Source organism: Protopterus annectens, chromosome 3.part1 (genome assembly GCF_019279795.1).
Source record: "Protopterus annectens isolate FY-2018-M chromosome 3.part1, PAN1.0, whole genome shotgun sequence".
NCBI classification, from domain to species: Eukaryota; Metazoa; Chordata; order Ceratodontiformes; family Protopteridae; genus Protopterus; species Protopterus annectens.
The window spans coordinates 1,341,930,514-1,341,948,277 of record NC_056732.1 but is presented as its reverse complement, the minus strand read 5'-3'; the positions used below and the strand labels follow the sequence as shown (position 1 = coordinate 1,341,948,277).

General features: G+C 39.8%; 1 protein-coding gene across 1 annotated transcript in view; it reads left to right on the top strand.

Moving 5' to 3' along the window:
- Positions 1-17,764, top strand: part of ADHFE1 (alcohol dehydrogenase iron containing 1) — a 1,104,832-nt gene that overhangs the window by 234,064 nt on the left and 853,004 nt on the right. The window contains exons 4-5 of the mRNA XM_044067374.1: positions 4,732-4,785; positions 8,620-8,774. Of these exons, the coding sequence (XP_043923309.1) occupies positions 4,732-4,785; positions 8,620-8,774 (209 nt within the window). The remainder of the gene's footprint in view (positions 1-4,731; positions 4,786-8,619; positions 8,775-17,764) is intronic.

Below are 17,764 nucleotides of genomic sequence, written 5' to 3'. Positions count from 1 at the left end.
GTAGGGTTAACCTGGTTCAAGGATGCCTTGGTGGACCTTCACAAGTTAGGGTCTGATGATATCAAAACCATCACTACACTTATGAAGTTGGTACTTTTGAACAAAATTTTTTTTTTAAGGTTGTTATTTTAGAGAAGTCACTGGGGTGGTTATGGGGGTAGCATGCTCCCCCAGCTTTGCAAGCTTGATTATGGCCCAATGGGAGAGGGAATACATTTTTAATAGTTTTTTGCCTTGTTATTGTTATTTTGCCCACTGCACTCTTTTGAACTTTGGAGTTGCTTTGTGAGTGCATTTTTCGCAGTTGTAGATTTGACATTTTTAATAGTGTTTTTTTTTTCAGAATATTGGGCCTTTTATACGCATTTTTTGGAAGTCATTTTTATTTTGTGGACTGATTCCGAAAATAAATTGGTCGAATTTTTTTAACTATATTAATAGTACTGTACCATTTTTTTTTAATTTTCATTGTCCCATAACAAGGAGAAATTTTCCTGCTTAGATGTGGAAATAACTAAAAATTTAGAGTACAGGGCTTTTTTGCTAATATCAATCGTAAGCCCACTTTTTCCAACACGTGCGTTCATTTCACGAGCTAGCATCCTTCACATCAGAAAAAGGCTGTGGCAAAGTGCCATTTCAAGAGAGTGGCAAGGATGATTATGGACATCCAAGTTTTTCTTAAAGAATGTGACAATGTTCTGGATATGTTTGTCAGGAAAGACTAATCTAAAGCATTTTTAGAAAAGATTAAGGAAGAAGTTATAACAAAAAGACAGGCAGGTTTTTATAAACCTATTGTGGAGGTTAATAATAAGCCTGCTGGCATCCACACAAATAATGGAGAGGGGAGTAGTACGACTCGTGAAATTTTGGGAACCAGTGACACTTATCAACATAAGTTATTTATCACCACATACAACTTGGACAGCCAAGCCATTTTCAATTGTCTCAAAAAGAACTGGGTAATTTTTTTGTTCGATCAAGATTTAATTGGGAAGAGACCCCTTATTGTGTAGAAAAAACATATATCTTTTAAAAAAGTGTTAGAATGTAATATTACTACCACTAATAGGAAAAAGGGCATGGTCAAGTGTTCTCAGTGCCCCAATATTTTAGTAGGAGACAAAGGTAAAGTGAGAAGTGTTATATGTAATATTTTTGGGTATTTATCTTGTGAGTCAAAACAAGTTGTTTATACTGCATGCTATAATACATGCCCAAATTTTCATGTTGGCAAAACCTCTAGGAAATTAAAAGAGAGGATTTATGAATATCTGCCAATTATTAGGAAATGTAAGAATACAAATATCTTATATAGAAGTATTGCAGAATTTCCTATGCATTCTTTTAAATTCACCATCACTGAACAGGTAGTGAATGATCCAAGGGGTTATATTGTTGATGAACATTTACACAAAATGAACTGAAGTGGCAACTATTGTTGAATGCTGCATGCCCCCCTGGGGTAAATGATGCATGTTCCATCACTGCAATTTTGAAGTTAAAGCAATTGGAAGTTTGACATTTTTTAGACTGTCTGTTCCTTTTAATGTGTTGGTAGCTCATCAGTGTGGCCTTTTAGTGACTTGATTTTTTATTGGTTGGTTTTAACAAGACAGTTTAATTCGCAGGTGTTTTTTACAAGTTCATAAGATGTATGAAATTGTGTTTGATTATTTGTTCTGATGAAGTTCCTATGGTCAGAAACAAAAGCGCTCCACTTTTTTTCTTTAATAAATAGTTTTTATATTTACCTCGTGCCATTGTCCTTTTGACTGTTTCCACATGGGATTGTAAGAATTAGGAGTCTTGTGGCTTTCCCAAGAGCTGCCTTTCATTTATTAGTTTTCCACAAAGACAGTTACTTTATGAAATAATCCATCCTTTTTACCTAAAGTAGCCTCTGAATCAAATATTAATCAAACAGTTCACTTTCCTGTCTTCTTCTTTAACTGTTCAAATAAAGAGGAGTACATGTTACATCTTTTAGACTAGATTTGACTTCTAGAAGCAGAGATGCTTTTGGTTTGGCAGTTCTCCAGAATAAACTTCAATGAGGGCCACCCAGGATTCATATATATGGGGACTCTGTCCCATACATTGCGGAAGAATGAAAAGGACAACATCAGATATTGATAGCTCAACCTCTCCCTTGGAGTGACTGAACAATTTTTTAGATAACACTAAGTTACATGTATCTTTCTCTTTAGTAACTTCCACATCTGTAAAATCTTAGCATGTATAAATGTTGTAAGTGTAACTACTGTTTGTGTATAAATGTAAATAGAAATGTAACTACGCTGTGTTTAACTGGAATTGTATAATGCATTGTAAGGAAAAGGAGCTTTTCTGTCCTGGCCTCCACTGAAAATGGGTATTACCCAGTTAGACCTTCCCGGTAAACAAAGATAAATAAATGTTAAAGTTATGGACTCATCATAACTATGCATCTGTGTTGTCTGTTTTCATTCTTCCTCCACTCCCACCCTCTTCCCCCTTCCTATTATCTTCTGGAGTGATCTTATGGATGCTTTGGAACATGTAGTTCCAGGTTTGAGCCCTAGCATACTGTTATGTCTTTCTCCTACTCTATCTTAGGATGTATAAGGCCGCATACTTGATCTGAGGTGTTTTAGTCTAGCTGGGGCATTATGTGTAGAGGGAGGAGCTCGAGAGTTGGCTGGATAAGTCTGTGATATATGGCTGAGTCAGATATGAGGTCAGATCAATGCGTTCAGGAAGAATGAAAATGGACAACACAGATGCATAGTTATGGTGACTACATAACTTTAATTTTTTATAGGATATGGGCACAGGTTTGAAAAGGAAAATGGATATAGTGATATGTCGCTGTTGGATGGGCTTGTGATTAGATACTGGGGAATCTTTGGTTAGGGATGCTATATTATCTTTTAAATAAGAGTTGAATTCTACTGCAATTTTGAGTGTTGAATTAACAGGAGGGGAGTTAGGGTTAAATTTTTGGTCTGGATGTAAGAGTTCTTTAATGGCTGACCAGAATTTTTTTTTAGGATTGTGTTTACTATTGTTATGAAGTCATTTTGTTTTCACTGATTTGCTTTTTCAAACGATTGTGGAGCATTCTGAAGTTTTCAAGACATTGTGGTGTTTCATAAGTTTGCCGCTCTTTCCACACTTTTTCTCTATCCTGCATTAACATTCTACTCTTTTTGGCTAGCCAGTTTGCATTATTTATTTTTAGTCTTTTCCTTCTAGCAGTTGTGAGGCTGTTTGCGATATTTAGGAAAGTTGTATTGATTTTATTCGCAGCATCATTTAAGGGGAGAATTTGTAGGGTGTTCCAGTTAATAGACGATAGGGTAGTAATGAATATTTCTGAGTTAAATTTGGACATGTTGCATGTGGTTTTATAAACATGCTGTTTAGGTGGCTGTGTGAGATATAAGGTTGTATAGACTGGAAGATGGTCACTGAGGGAGTCTGACGTTGTACCTGTAGTAGTGACTTTACTAGGGTCTAATACTAAGATCCAGTCTAATAAGGTATTTGATGTCTTGCTATAATGTGTTGGGCTATTAATTAGTTGTGTGAAACCGTATAAGTTTACGATGGATGCAGGAGAATTAGAGGTTGTGGCTAGCCAACTGATAACTGACATCACCTACTAATATTTTTTCATGTGGAATTGTTATGAATATATGTTCAATGATATCTTCCAGTATAGCTGTATTGATATAAAGGACAGGTAATACATATTTGTTTATATCTGTTTATTTTCAGAAAAGTAATAAGTTCTGCTGCAATTAATTGTGGCATTAGTTTGTTGTAGGGGAAATGAAGTAGTTGTTGGGAATATCAAAGCAGTACCATTACCTTTCCTCTTTTTACTGTCATTACGGGTGACATTATAGCCAGGGGTATAATTTTAATGTCATTTATGCTGGGTTTAAACCAAGTTTCAGTTTACAGTGAGAATATGAGGCTTGTTATATAATCCAGGCATGTAGTTCAGTAGTTTTATTTCTTATGTTTCTAATATTTATAGCAGCAAAAGTTATATTACTGGGTGGGAGGCTTGACCATTGTGGGGTTTGAGTAGTGTGTGGAAGGGATTTGTCTTGATGTTGGTTGTGATTGCTAGGACCAGGATTAGGGTAAATGTCTCTCCTAGGAGGATTTAAGTATTTTAAGGTGTTACTGATTTTTGGAGAGAATTTTTCCACGTAATTTTATTTTGATTCGAGTTGAAATGGAGTTAGGTTTGGTGCAATGTGTGGAGAGTTTAGAGAGGAAGTATGGATAGGTGGTTTGGAAATAGCTTGGGAGATCTTGAGAGATATTATTGAGCCATGGTAAGATGAGAGATGGCTCAGAAGGAGGAGAAGAATAGAAGAGAAGCTGAAAAGCAGCATGATTAAGTAAAGGGATCTGTACTTTATTGATGGGCAAGTAGTGGGGAAGTAGGAAGTAAGAAGTTGCAGGGCTGTAGAAGGTAGGAAGCGAGTATTAAAGTATAATATGCATGTATGTCCCAATAGAAACAGGTGTTAACTGGCTGACAGCCAAAGAAAGTTTCAGTTGGATCATGATATTGTATATGTATGTGTCTGTGCGTTTGCATATGAGCATGTTTGTGTGTTTACATGTGTGTGTGTGTGTGTGTGTGTGTGTGTGTGTGTGTGTGTGTGTGTGTGTGTGTGTGTGTGTGTGTATATTATTAAGCATATCTTTCTCATTTTTGTGCAGATGACCTGTTCAAATGTCAGGTATGGCCCAGGTGTTACAAAGGAAGTTGGCATGGTAAGACTTATTTTTTTTACATTTTTTTTATTAAGCAAGAAACAAATTATCACATATGACTTAGGCAATCATACATTTATATAAACGAAGACAAACCATAGTGACAGAATTTTAGTCGCAAATGTTATAAATCACTTAAAATCAATGGATTTTTGTGTAATATTCCATGATAGGTTTTAAGTAAAATAAACGCATAGGTTTGCCAAAATAAAATGAATCTGAGATGAATTCAGAAACATGGTCAGGACTGTGAAAGAGGACCAGTAAAATTAAAACAGATCCACTGCAATTTATAAACAGTACTTGAATGCACTACAGCCAAGAACATTCTCTGAATTAATATATTTATTACATGTAGCACATTGTGCATCAGAATAAAGAACTATATACTGTACATGCTGTGCATTGTATTAACTTCTAACTGTGGATATTATGGACTTGGAATGTGCACCATTTATGTATATGGTACAAGCAGTGGTGTTTCAGTTACCCTACTAAATAGGTAAGATGAACTGTAAAGAAGAAATGTGCAGGGTGAAGTGCTTTACACAATGATAATAATGTATAATGTAGGCAAATTGCACTGCGAATGTGGGTGGTAGAAGTCTGGTGTACAGTGAACACATCCTCAGATCATGCATCAAAATGACTAGGCACACCATGGAACAGGAACATATTTTATTCACTTTTCTGGAACACTGAAAGGAGTTCCAACTCATCCATATGGGATTGTAGTGGAGCAGGAGCATGTTCTTATTCACTTTTGTGGTACACTGTAGGCTACTTTTATTAGCTAGGAGTACACTGGAGCTAGAAATTTTCTGTTTACATATATAGCATACTGAAGATAACTTCAGTATGCCTGCATTATTGGCTAGGAGCATAGTTGAGCTGGAACAAGTTCTATTTACCTATATGGTGAATGATGCAGTATAGGCAGCCCCTTATGCACTGTGGGTTAGGAGTACATTGAAGCTGAAACGTGTTATATTCAGTAAAGTGGCAGACTTAAAGCAGCCCCATTGCACCTTCAGTAATGGCTAAGAAATTAGTGGAGCTGGGACTAATCTTGTTCACTTATATGGAGCACTGAATGCAGCGCGAAATCACACTATGCACTATTTTCACATATGGTGCAGTGAAAGCAAATTCCACAAGTAAGTAAAGTGCAATAAGGAGAAAGAGAATACACTGTGGAATCCTACCACACACATTGACACCTCTTCAGTTCAATAAATTTCCTAGGTGTACTGAGAAGCTAGACTGAGGCAGAGGCAATCTTGCTGTGCACTACGCACATCTCCAAAGGTGTTTCCATATACTGGGGTTTATCCGTTGAACAGGACCATGCCAGTTTAATCTCTTTTATGCAGTAATGTATCTCCAAATTTGTCTATACATTCTTTGGTGCATCCTGCAGCATGATAACATTCAACAGTCCCTGCCGTGCACTGAATAGATCCTGGAATTTTCTACCATGTTTTCTGGAGCAGTGTGGAGCAAGATGGTGTCCAGACATTGCCTATTGCACATTAGCCAAATCTGTAAAGTTTGCTTAATGGTACATTGTGGTGGAAAATATTGCTAAGGGAATCATTGTTTGCTCACTGAGTGCACCCCCAAGGGTTCTACGTATTCTTTGATGCACTGTGAAGTGCAACACATCTTTCAGTGAATACAGAATGTCACAGGTGCACTGTAGAGTATGATTACACCTTATGGAAACTTACAGACGCATCTGCAACAGAAAGTACAGTGTGTTTGGTGTATTGTAGAACTGAATAATGCCCTCTAAATCCCTGTTGCACATGGTGTCAGTATAATATGCCCTAGCTGCACTTAGGAGGATTATGTCGAACATTCGAGTCCTACTCTGTGGAGTGTAGCATCTCCAAGTGAATTGTTGAGCAGAAACGCACTGAGTGGAATGTTACTATACATAAAATTGTTTTTCTAATCGTACAATACAAGAAATTTCATGTCTGACACTCCAGACTCCATCAGATTACTGACTGTCACATCATAGGTAGGTACTAGGCTATCGGCCCAAGGGCCTATGCAAGCCTAGCCAACAAGGTTCCCTGGCTTACGCCACCCCAAGAAAGTTATTTTCCTGTGCCACTGATGAGCAGAGACACAGAAGTGATCCCCGGGGTGTATTTCCTATTTCCCATCCACTCATCAAGATTTTTCTTGAAGAGTGCTAATGAAGAACTTTGCTTGACATAGATGGGTAGCCTGTTCCAGAGTATGGGAAGTCTCTGGGATAGGAATCTATCCCTCCAGCATGTCCTGTTTATTGTGGTGACAAGGTTTAGGTCCCTAGAGCGTGTAGCTCGGAGGGATTGGGATTTCTTTAGGTGTAGCGTGTCCAACAGCTCTGGGTTTGACATAGCTTTATATGTTAGCAGAGATCACCTCTGAGTAGGCGATATGCTACGGAGTAAAGCTGGAGTTTTTTGAGGCGGTCAGTGTAGGGCATTTGTTTGAGTCCAGTAATCCTCTTTGTGAGGTACTTCTGCGGCCTTCCCAGCTGCTGCAGATGTCTTGTGAGGTACATTCCAAAAGGGGCGTTGTACTCTATAATGGGTCTAATGAGTGATGAGTAGAGGGTAACGATGATCTCTTTTTTCCTGGACGAGAACCCTTTTATGATGAGGTGTGCCACGTAGAAGGACTTCCTGACTACTGTGGCGATGTGACTATCAAAGGAGAGACTACTGTCCACCTGGGTCCCAAGGTGTCTTATCACGCATTCGGTGTTAAGGAGATTGCTGAATATGTGGTAGTTCATGGGTACAGAGTTTTTACCAAAGGGGATGACACTGCACTTTTTGGCATTGAGCTTGAGGCCATGGCTCTGACACCATCACCATGTCATCAGATATGTCTGGTGGGCCTGTGGCCACATGGCTGCAGCACTTCAGCAGCTGTAGTGGGGATTGTAATGGGATTACAAACTATTTTTTATGGCATCCTTAACTTAGAAATAACAGAGACTGTTTTGCAGGAATTATACATGCATATATGCAATGTTTTTACATTCTTCATATCATAATTGCAGCTGTTTTTTTATGCATTATCTGGAATGCATGTCATCAATGTGTATATTGCTCATCATCTGTTGCAATGATCCTCTGTCACATAGCACCTTAGATCCATTAGTTTATGGATAGCCGTATTAGTGCATTGCGCTGTGCTCTAGGCAGGACAATTAACATTACTGTGTGGTTAATGGGTGTTGTATCAGATTTTTTTTTTTTGCAGGGTTTCCTTATATTTCTGTGTATATGTATTTTGCTTGCATAACATTTAATCCCTAGGAATGTCAGGCTTGTTTTTCATATTAATGATTACCTCTTGATACGTGTTTGCCCAAGTCCCTGACAATTTACTGAATAACAGTATACCAATGTAATACTGAATGTATAGTATAGAAATATCAAAATGTTTAAACATTAGAATGTCAAATTGTAGCAAACCTCTTATATAGACATATATTCCATCAGAACATATTCCATTGGCAAACAATATCAAACCCCTGTTTGTGAAACTCTGTAACTAAATTGATCGTTGGCTTTTGGGGGATGGGGGCAAGTCCAGGTCTCCATGTATGTAGGCTATTGAATATTTTTATTTTTACTCTGACATTTCAGTTTCACCATTTAGGCATTTCAGCATTGCAACTCTGTGTTCCAGTATTTAGTAAATTGTCAGGAACTCATTTGTCCTATTACTTGTAGACTCATACTACCTGTGAAGGGGGACTAAGCTGTTTTAGGTATTATTTGATCAGTAACTAAAGGAATAATTAAATATGTTTTTTCTTTGTAGGACCTGCAGAATATGGGTATCAGAAAGGTGTGTGTGATGACTGATAAGAAGCTTGCAAAGCTTCCTCCTTTACAAGTTGTTTTAAATTCCCTTGTCAAGAATGGGGTGCAGTACCAATTGTATGACAATGTCAGGGTTGAACCAACTGACAAAAGGTAAGTGGATATGTTTTGCCAAGTCCAGCTATATTCATATCTACCAGTAACAGGTCTGTATCATTTAATCAAACTTACTGTTTGTCAAATCCCTATTTGTCAAACCCTATTCATTGAAGACCCAAATCAGCAAACAGACTTTTCATCAAACTTGTTCCTAGGGCTAAACAATGGTAGGCCAACTTAGCGACCATTAAAAATAAAAAAAAACATAAAAGTTTAAAACCTAACCAAGTGGGGGTATACGCCCCACACCCCCTAAGTAAATATATCAAGTGCGAGATCTCACTATAGTGGGGAAAAGGGCAAATTCCATATAGTGGCCAACCATTGCTTTGCCATAGGAAAAAGTTTGTTGAAATGAGAATAGGGTTCGACGAATAGGGATTCGACAAATAGTTTGATTAAATGGTATAAACCCACCAGTAGCGTATTACTTTTCTATATGACACATTATCTGATAAGGATTTCATTACCCTCAAGGCTTATCTTCCATACATTGTAATGTGCATGCCGACTGAGGAACCAGAGTCATGTTTTTCTACTGTACAGCTCACTCATAAATATGTTTAACCATTTTGCTAATTTATTTTGTTCATTCAGATTGTGGCTTCTGATAACCTCTGTAGCAGTAAAACATTTCTATCAGAAGGACTCCACAGCAGTTAGGATATCTTTTTGTCATTCATTTGATGTGCATTGTATCAAAGAACATAAGTTTCTTATGAGTATAACTTGCTGAATCTTAGTCACTGAATTGCTCTTTCCTTGGGAGATGGTACAAAACGTGTTGCTGCCAGACACCCACAATGGAGTCTGGGGGATGATTCAGTGGCTGCATGTGTGCTGCTGAGTCTTAGCAGCAGGGATGTATGGGACAGAGACGATACTTCATGTCCACTCTAATGGGAGCATGGTGCGAAATGCATGATACGTTGTTGTGCATTTCACCCCCATTTGAAACAAACTCCTTTCAAGGTCTCATGTCTAGCATTAAATTAAAAATTCCTCTCCCTGGTCCCAGTAGTAATGTTCTCTTCCCCTTAAATGTGAGAGATGACCTCCCTATCATCTTATTAAATTTCAGAGTACAGCTTTTTCACAAACTGGCTGCCTTGGGCAAAGTAGTTAACTAATGCCTCACTATGCTTCATGCCATATCATACTCACTAAATTTATTTTTTACATATTTTACCATTCTTACTGTAGGTAGTAATTGCCCCTTTAATGTGTTATTCAAAAGCACATTAGCATCTAAATTATTTTGGGTCATAGGTTAAGAAGTGTCATTGAGGAATTGCATAAGCAGTTTACTAGGTGAATTCATCCCTGGAACTCTTTCTCAAGTTTGTGGAATGAATGCAGTTCATTTGACTTTTTTTATGATTTTGTTTCTATGAAAAATACATGCAGACAATGTTTTCATTGCTAGCATATGAGTAGATATTCTTCAAAATATTCATTGTTGTAATTGTTACTTCTGAGATTCTTGTCTGCAGGAGCGCAACATGCCAGGCTGACCTCCAGCTCTTTCCCCTCCTTCATGGTTTTACTTGACTGCTTCCCACTTGGATGTAAGGATAAGGGATGGTACTGGCTGATGCCACCTTCAAATCTTTTTGTCATAGTCTGAGGTATTTTTGTGCTGAAGTCAGAGGTGTCAGTCTGGCAGGATGGTCTGCTCCAAGAGATTTTGGACAAGGACCCCCATCAGGAATCTTAGTTTATTAAAGCTTACACTAAGGGGTTGTAAATGTTTGATATTAACAGGAATACTGAGGTTTCCCATGCAAGGATTTTCATAACCAATACATTTTTTTGTTTAGTCCCATAGCACAACATGGATGGCTACCCATGTCTTGCAGGCTTTATCCTGAGGACAGTCTGTCATAGTAAACATTTGTACTGCTAATCTTTGTAGTGTTTCAGCCTTTTCTGAATTTGACAGTGCATTTCTATAGTATTTTTATTATTTTAAGAAAGTTTTTTACCGAGTAAAAATTGTTCTAATGCACTTTCTGTGCATTTAAAAAATTTCTTACAGTTCTGTCTCAGAATGTTGTGTTTACTCGTTGCCATGTCCATCGTGTCTTTGCAGAGCCTGTAATACTTGCAATCTGTAAAGTAAACTGACGTTTTTTATATGTCTGTGAGGTCTGATGAAAGGAACTATGATATAGGAAAGCTTTTATTATAACTTATACATTATTAAAATTTTCTATGGGTAATTAAATTTGATTTCTAGTCAAAGGAGTCTATGTGTATACTTAATTTCAGTCAAGGAAGCAAATTAATTTTGATGGATTTTAAAATAATTTATATGGCATGGATGGATGGGTGGGTGGGTGTGTGGGTCAGTAAGGTAATCAAATGTTGAGTCATTCCATTTGCAGATTGATGACTTATGCTGAATACACTCTTACACTCTTGTTTATGCTGTTAAGCATGTCTGAAGTCAACAAACATAAGAATTAAAAAATTAAAGTTTCAGCAAGAAAAAAAAAAACAATTCTCAAAGTTAGACTGAATTAGATAGTCACTCACCCTTGGGATTGACATTTGAGCAGCATCCATCAAGCAAACACAGCATTGTGCTAGTCTTCTTGAATTTTCAACTGAGTATATGTAAAAAAAAAAATTTTCTCTCAACCCAGAATATACAATGCAGTTCATAACTGCGTAGGTACTTTATTTATTTAATTATTTATTGCATTTGTTGACCAAGAAAGTCCACCTGCGTAGAAGCCCCTTTTCAGCTGAGGCCGGGGGAGAAAAACTCCAGCAAGTTACACTGAATACATTAATGAGTACATCTTAGTTATCCTGATAGTAGCATTGCATAACATTACTTACTAGGATATTATCCATGAGTATCTTTAAAAGCTTTAGCCCTGCATTCCCGTCCTTGTAATGCAAGTATAATTAACCCAGAGCTGGGTTGAATAAACTCAGGTGTGAATATGTGGTTTCCGATGCAAGTGCAGAATTTGCCCATGTGTAATGAACAGACGCTGCCCAAAGCACTTTTTTGGCATAACTAGCAAGCAGCAGTGAATTTGTGCAAGATTTTTACTCCTCCTAGGTGCGAATCTTGGATGAAGTATGTCTCTGTCAGTACTCAGTTGCCTTAGTAGCTAAAATATTGTCTTTTTGGTGTATTCTGTAGTTTAGCATCAGTGGAGGTGAAAGATTCTGGCATTTGCAACCTGAGAGTAGTAATGACTGCTTTAACAGTGTCTGAAATGGAGTCCGTTAGGTCATTCTTCTGGGCAGGCAGATCTTGGTCTTACGTCCCTTATTTGAGTCCTATTACTTTACTTGGAAGATCTGTTATTTCTGACTAATACTGTGAAAGTGCTGGCCTCACTCATAGTCACCGATGGCCATATTTTTTAGACAGCTTGCAAGCCTGCCTTGGTGCTGTTTTTCTGGCTATGTCAGCATTGAATATCTCAACAGATATCTTAGCCTTAGGAACAAGACAGGGCTGATAAGAACTCTAAGTGGGTATTTCTCCTCAAATGAAATTTTTCTAAAATCTTAAATGGTGTGTGGGACCTGAGTTGTGGAAGTAAGTTCATATTTCATGAATTGCAAGTAATCCCCATTCTTGAAATTCTTGAGATTGTGTGGGCATAATTTTTAAGTTTTGATCTATACATAAAATACATATAATGAGCTCCTCACTAGCTAACAGAAGATGGGTGTTTGGCTTTGCTAGTCATGACTGTTAGGGTCAATGATGAGGTAAAACTGCAGATGTTAAGTTGTTCTATCTCGCCGTTCATTCTTACATATCTCCGAGTCGGCCAACTACAAAGCTCGAGGCCTTCAGATAGCTCGAGGCCAAGTCCCTATCGAGTGATGCACCTTGAGTTACCCCAGATCTAGTTTGCCGCTGCAACAGATCGGAGGTTTCCTCACAGCTCGGGCCAGTATAATATTTTTTCTAGAAAAAAATTCTACTTTTCAGATTTATAACTCTATAACTTTAATATCTTGTTAAAGTAGTGTTAGCTTTAATAGTGATAGTTACTTATAATCCTTTTGGCCGTCGTTTATAAAGGCCTTTAGTATCTCCCTTCCCTTTTTTGGTGCCCTTTTGTAGATTAGAATAAGATTTAATAATTTAGAAGTGTGTTTTAGCAGACATTTATAGTCTTTAGAGTGTGTTTATACTAAAAGATAGTTAGTTCATATTTAACTTTATAGAGCCCATTTGTTTTTTAAGGGCTGCTTACTGTTTTAATTCTATAGTGTGGTTTGAATTTGTTGAACATTTGATTGTGTGTGTGCATTTTCGATAATAACTTTAATACAAGTTTTTCTTGTGTGCATTTAAATATTTGTCATGGCTGACCAGGATAAGGAGAAACAACCCAAGTCTGGTTTTAAAAAATGTCCAAAGTGTGGACAAAAGATGTCTGTGACTGATGGTCATGTTAATTGTGTTTATTATTTGGGTTCTTTGCACTTGCCAGAGAGTTGCTCCATCTGCCATTCCTTTACTAGTCGTGTACTTCATGAAAAAAAGAAAGTTAATTGACAGAGGGCTATTAAAATCATCCTTTCAAGAAGCTTTGGGCAACCATGATAAGACTAGTCAATCTCCCAAATCTTCCAAGTCCTCTAAGGTTTCATCATCAGATTTGACAAAATCAAAAAAACCTTCGACGTCCGCTCCAGAGCCTTTGGAGCCGAGTGTCTTATCTTTTCGGAGCCGATCCCCAGTCCTGGAAACAGTCTCTAAATTATTGAAGTCACCAGTCCCACAGTCAGTACCACCTTCTATCCATTCATCTTGGTCCTCGATAAGCCTATCTGATCTGGATGTGGATCGTGTGGTGCAGACTTTTTTACAGGCACTGGCGTTTGCAAAATTTTTATCGGTTCCGACCTAAGTGGTTTTGGAACCAAAACCTGTTTCTCCATCTACTTCTCTTCCTCCTCCGAGCCGTACCAGTCCATCGGAGCCAGAGGAGTTGGACCTTATGATTGTGGAGCCTGCGGAACCAACTCCTGCTCCAGTGCCATCGGTTCCGATTACTCAGACTTCCTCAGTGCCTATCAAGGAGTCTAGGAGCTGACACTCGCCAGTCGGGTCCGGCAAGGATAGTCGGACCGACCTGTCGGTTCTGACATTACCTCTTGGACTTCGGTTCGGATGAGTTCGGCTCTTACCTCTGGTTCGGAGCCCACTGTTCCAGTGCTGAGGGAATCATCTGTTTCTTCGGATCCAGCAGTTCGTTCTCACCAGAGCAGGGGTGCTTTTGAGGCTATGAGGAGAGTAATGTCCCCCAGGACATCCACAATTTCAGGATCAACTACCTCTTCCCCAAAAACGCCTGTGTGTACTTCTGCCTCACAGATCCATTTGAAGCGTAGAGACCCTGAGCCTCAGGAAGCCCCATTGGGTGGTCCCTGCTCTTCCAAGACCTCACCAGAAGCTCCCACTGATGAGGTTCCCAGGAAGAGAATTTGAAAGAGGAAGGATCTAGACTCCCCGCAGGAGTCTCTCACATCTGACACTGACTTAGATGAATCAGAAAGGTCCCCATGGTCCCCCTCAGAAGATATCTCATTTGCAGATATATTGGAAATCCTTAAGCAGAGGGGTGGCTGGAAGTCCACCAACCCTACTGAAGATGAGTCGGTCCTCCTGAAAGCTTTCGGGTCTCAGCCCTCCACCTCTTGGGTGTCTCCGCCCTTCGATGAGCTTATGGAGCTGGTCTCACGAAAGGGAGTGGGAGACTCTGGACACCATGGAGCCTGTCCCTAGGAGGCCCAATACATTTATTTCTGCCCCTCATGATAAGACCTTTCTCACGAAGGGAATGCCTGTTGATGCCATAGTGGTGGTGGCAGCCACCAAAAAAGAGATGTCAGAAAATTCTTCTTCTGTCCATCCTCCTAACAGAGACTCTAGGATCATGGATTGGTATGGGAAGCGCATGTATAGTTCAGCGACTCTTGCCATGTGTTCACTGAACTACCTTACACATTTCACAAGACTGCAAAGAGATCTCCTAAAAGAGCTGGGAGATACTCTACAGGGTATGGTAGCTCAGGGAGCTTCAGACAAGGTTGCGTCCCAGCTTGCTACCCTTAATTCCATAGTGAACTCTTCTGTGCGTCTGATATCATATGCAGCTGATCGAATGAGTAGGGCAGCAGGTACAGGAATTGCTCTCAGGAGACACTCCTGGATGCGCTTATGTTCCTTCGCTGAGCCCTTTAAGTCATCCTTTGTCAACAACACCTCTTTTGATGGCTCGTCTCATTTCGGGCCCAGAGCTAAGGAAACTTTGACCAGTTAAGAACAGGAAGGTGCCATCTGAGTCTGTTTTTCCACTCCTACTAGTAGACCCTACCCCAAAGGTCAAAAGGGAGGGAAGATGAGGTTCTAAAAAGCCCAAGGAGCCTTTCTGGACACATGTGGTGAACCCCCCCTCCAGGGGGCAAAGGTGGGGAAATAATGGAAGACGCTGCCCTTGCAGCAGTGGGAGTCCACAAAACCAGGGCAACAGAGGCCAGTTCTTTGGGAAGCCCTACCAGCACTCCTGAAAGGAGGCCTGACTGTCCTATGACAACTGGGTACAAAGCATAGTTTCCAGAGGATATTTTATTCCCTTCGCCACTCTCAGTGTCTCATGTCATTATTCTAACAAACCACATGCAAAAAGGATCTTCAGTGGTGGTTGACCTCTCTGCAAGTAACGATAGGTCATCCTTTTATCCTACCCTCACCATCGGCCAGGGTGACCACGGATGCTTCCCTGATCTGGTGGTGGTGGTGGGGGGGGGCATTTTCAAGGAAGAACAGCCCAAGGCACATGGACTGAACAAGAGACACATCTGCATATCAATGTCCTAGAGATGAGAACGGTACTCTTGGCGTTGCAGTACTTTTCAGGACTCTTTCCCTCTAGGCACAATTGCGATTCATACAGGCAACATGTCGGTGGTCTGGTACTTGAACAAGGAGGAACCGGTTCCTATTCCCTTTGTTGAGAGGCCCTAAGAGTATGGCAGTGGGCTACATCCACCCAGTGCTCTCTGATAGCAACGCACATCCCGGGGAAATCCATCGTGATTGCAGACAAATTGAGCAGGGCAATTGTTGCCTCACGAGTGGTCCCTCAAAAAAGAAATAGCGGAAAGAATATTCCGCAAATGGGTCTGCCTTGCTGTGATCTCTTTGCATCCTCCATGAACACAAAATGCAGAAGCTACTTTGTCCTGATTCCCCTTCCGGGAGATTCCCCAAGGGATGCACTCATACACGATTGGCCTCCGGGTCTCCTGTAGGCATTCCCACCAATTCCCCTGATACCCAAAGTATTACAGAAAGCCAAAGCCCTGGGAAGGACCATCATTCTAATAGCCCCTCATTAGCCTCATCAGATTTGATTCCCCTTTCTTCAACTTCATCTGTTGGAAGAGCCTTGGATTGTGGACCCAGTTCCAGACCTTCTGATGCACTCGTCGGGGGCTCTTCATCCTTCCCTTCAGTCTCTAAAATTGACAGCTCCAATTCCCAACATAGCCAGGTTCCATAACCTCTCAAATGAAACACAACATATCTTAATATCTTCTCATAAATCCTCTACAAGGAAGTTTACCTCAGCAAATGGAAGAGATTTTCCATTTGGGCTTCTTAGAATAACATTGACCCTTACCAAGCCTCTGTTTCCTCTATATTAGAATTTTTGACTATGCTTTTCAACAAAGGAGCGGTGGCAGCTACAATTCATGTACAACTTGCCGCCATCTCTAATTTTCATTTGGTACTGAAGGCTTTAACATAATGTCACACAAGCTATCCAAAACCTTTCTCAAAGGGACTTTCCACTTTAGACCACCAGTTAAATCCCATTATACCCCCTGGAACCTAAATTTTATGCTCTCACGCATTATTCTCCCACCTTTTGAGCCAGCTTCTTCATGCGATTTGAAATTTTTGTCTTGGAAGACTATCTTTTTAGTAGCCATCATGTCTGCCCGAAGAGTCTCAGAACTACAAGCCTTGTCCATAAAACCTCCGTATTTGGTTTTTCATGCTGACAGAGTTTCACTGCAAACAAATCCTTCATTCTTATCTAAGTTTGTACTGAAGCTAACCTTAACCAAATTATAGATTTACCAGTGTTTTTCCCTAAACACACCAGCAATTTGGAGTATATGCTGCATAAACTTGATGTTCACAGACAGCTCAGATTTTACCTGGACAGAACCAAAGAATTCAGAAGATCCGAACAACTTTTTGTTTCCTTTTCCGATTCTAGAAAAGGTATGCATGTGGCAAAAACAACCCCATCAAAATGGTTATCTGATTGCATCACTTTCACTTACTCAGCTGCCAGTTTACCTCTACAACACAAAATTAAGGCTTATTCTACCAGAGCTGTGTCCACATCTTCTGCCTTTTCAGCTAGGCTACCAATAGACAATATTTGTGCAGCAGCCACTTGGTCAAAGCCTCATACCTTTATCACTCATTACAAAGTCAATAGGGCCTCCAAGGACCAGGCCTCCTTTGGTTCTACTGCCCTGAGAAACATACTCTTGTGAGCCACCCAAGAACGATGGTGCTTGGGACGCTATCCATCTGTAAGCATGAATGGCGAGATAGAACAACTTCGCATAAAGAAGTTGTGTACTTAACCATAACGTTCCATGTGAGTTGTTCATCTTGCCTTCATTCTTACTTCCCACCCTCCTCCAGCTTTTTTCGAGGACCGAGATTCTAGTTTTATCATGGTTGCTTTGTCTTCCTACAGTTTTTACCTTAAAAACTGACAGAATGGCATATGGTATTATTGGAGGCAGCAAACAAGATCTGAGGTAACTTAGGGTGCATCATGAGATAGGGACTTTGCCTCGAGCTGTCTGAAGACCTTGAACTTTGTAGTTGGCTGACTCGGAGCCGAGGATCGGCTCCGAACCCATCTGTAAGAATGAAGGCGAGATAAACAACTGACATGGAACAT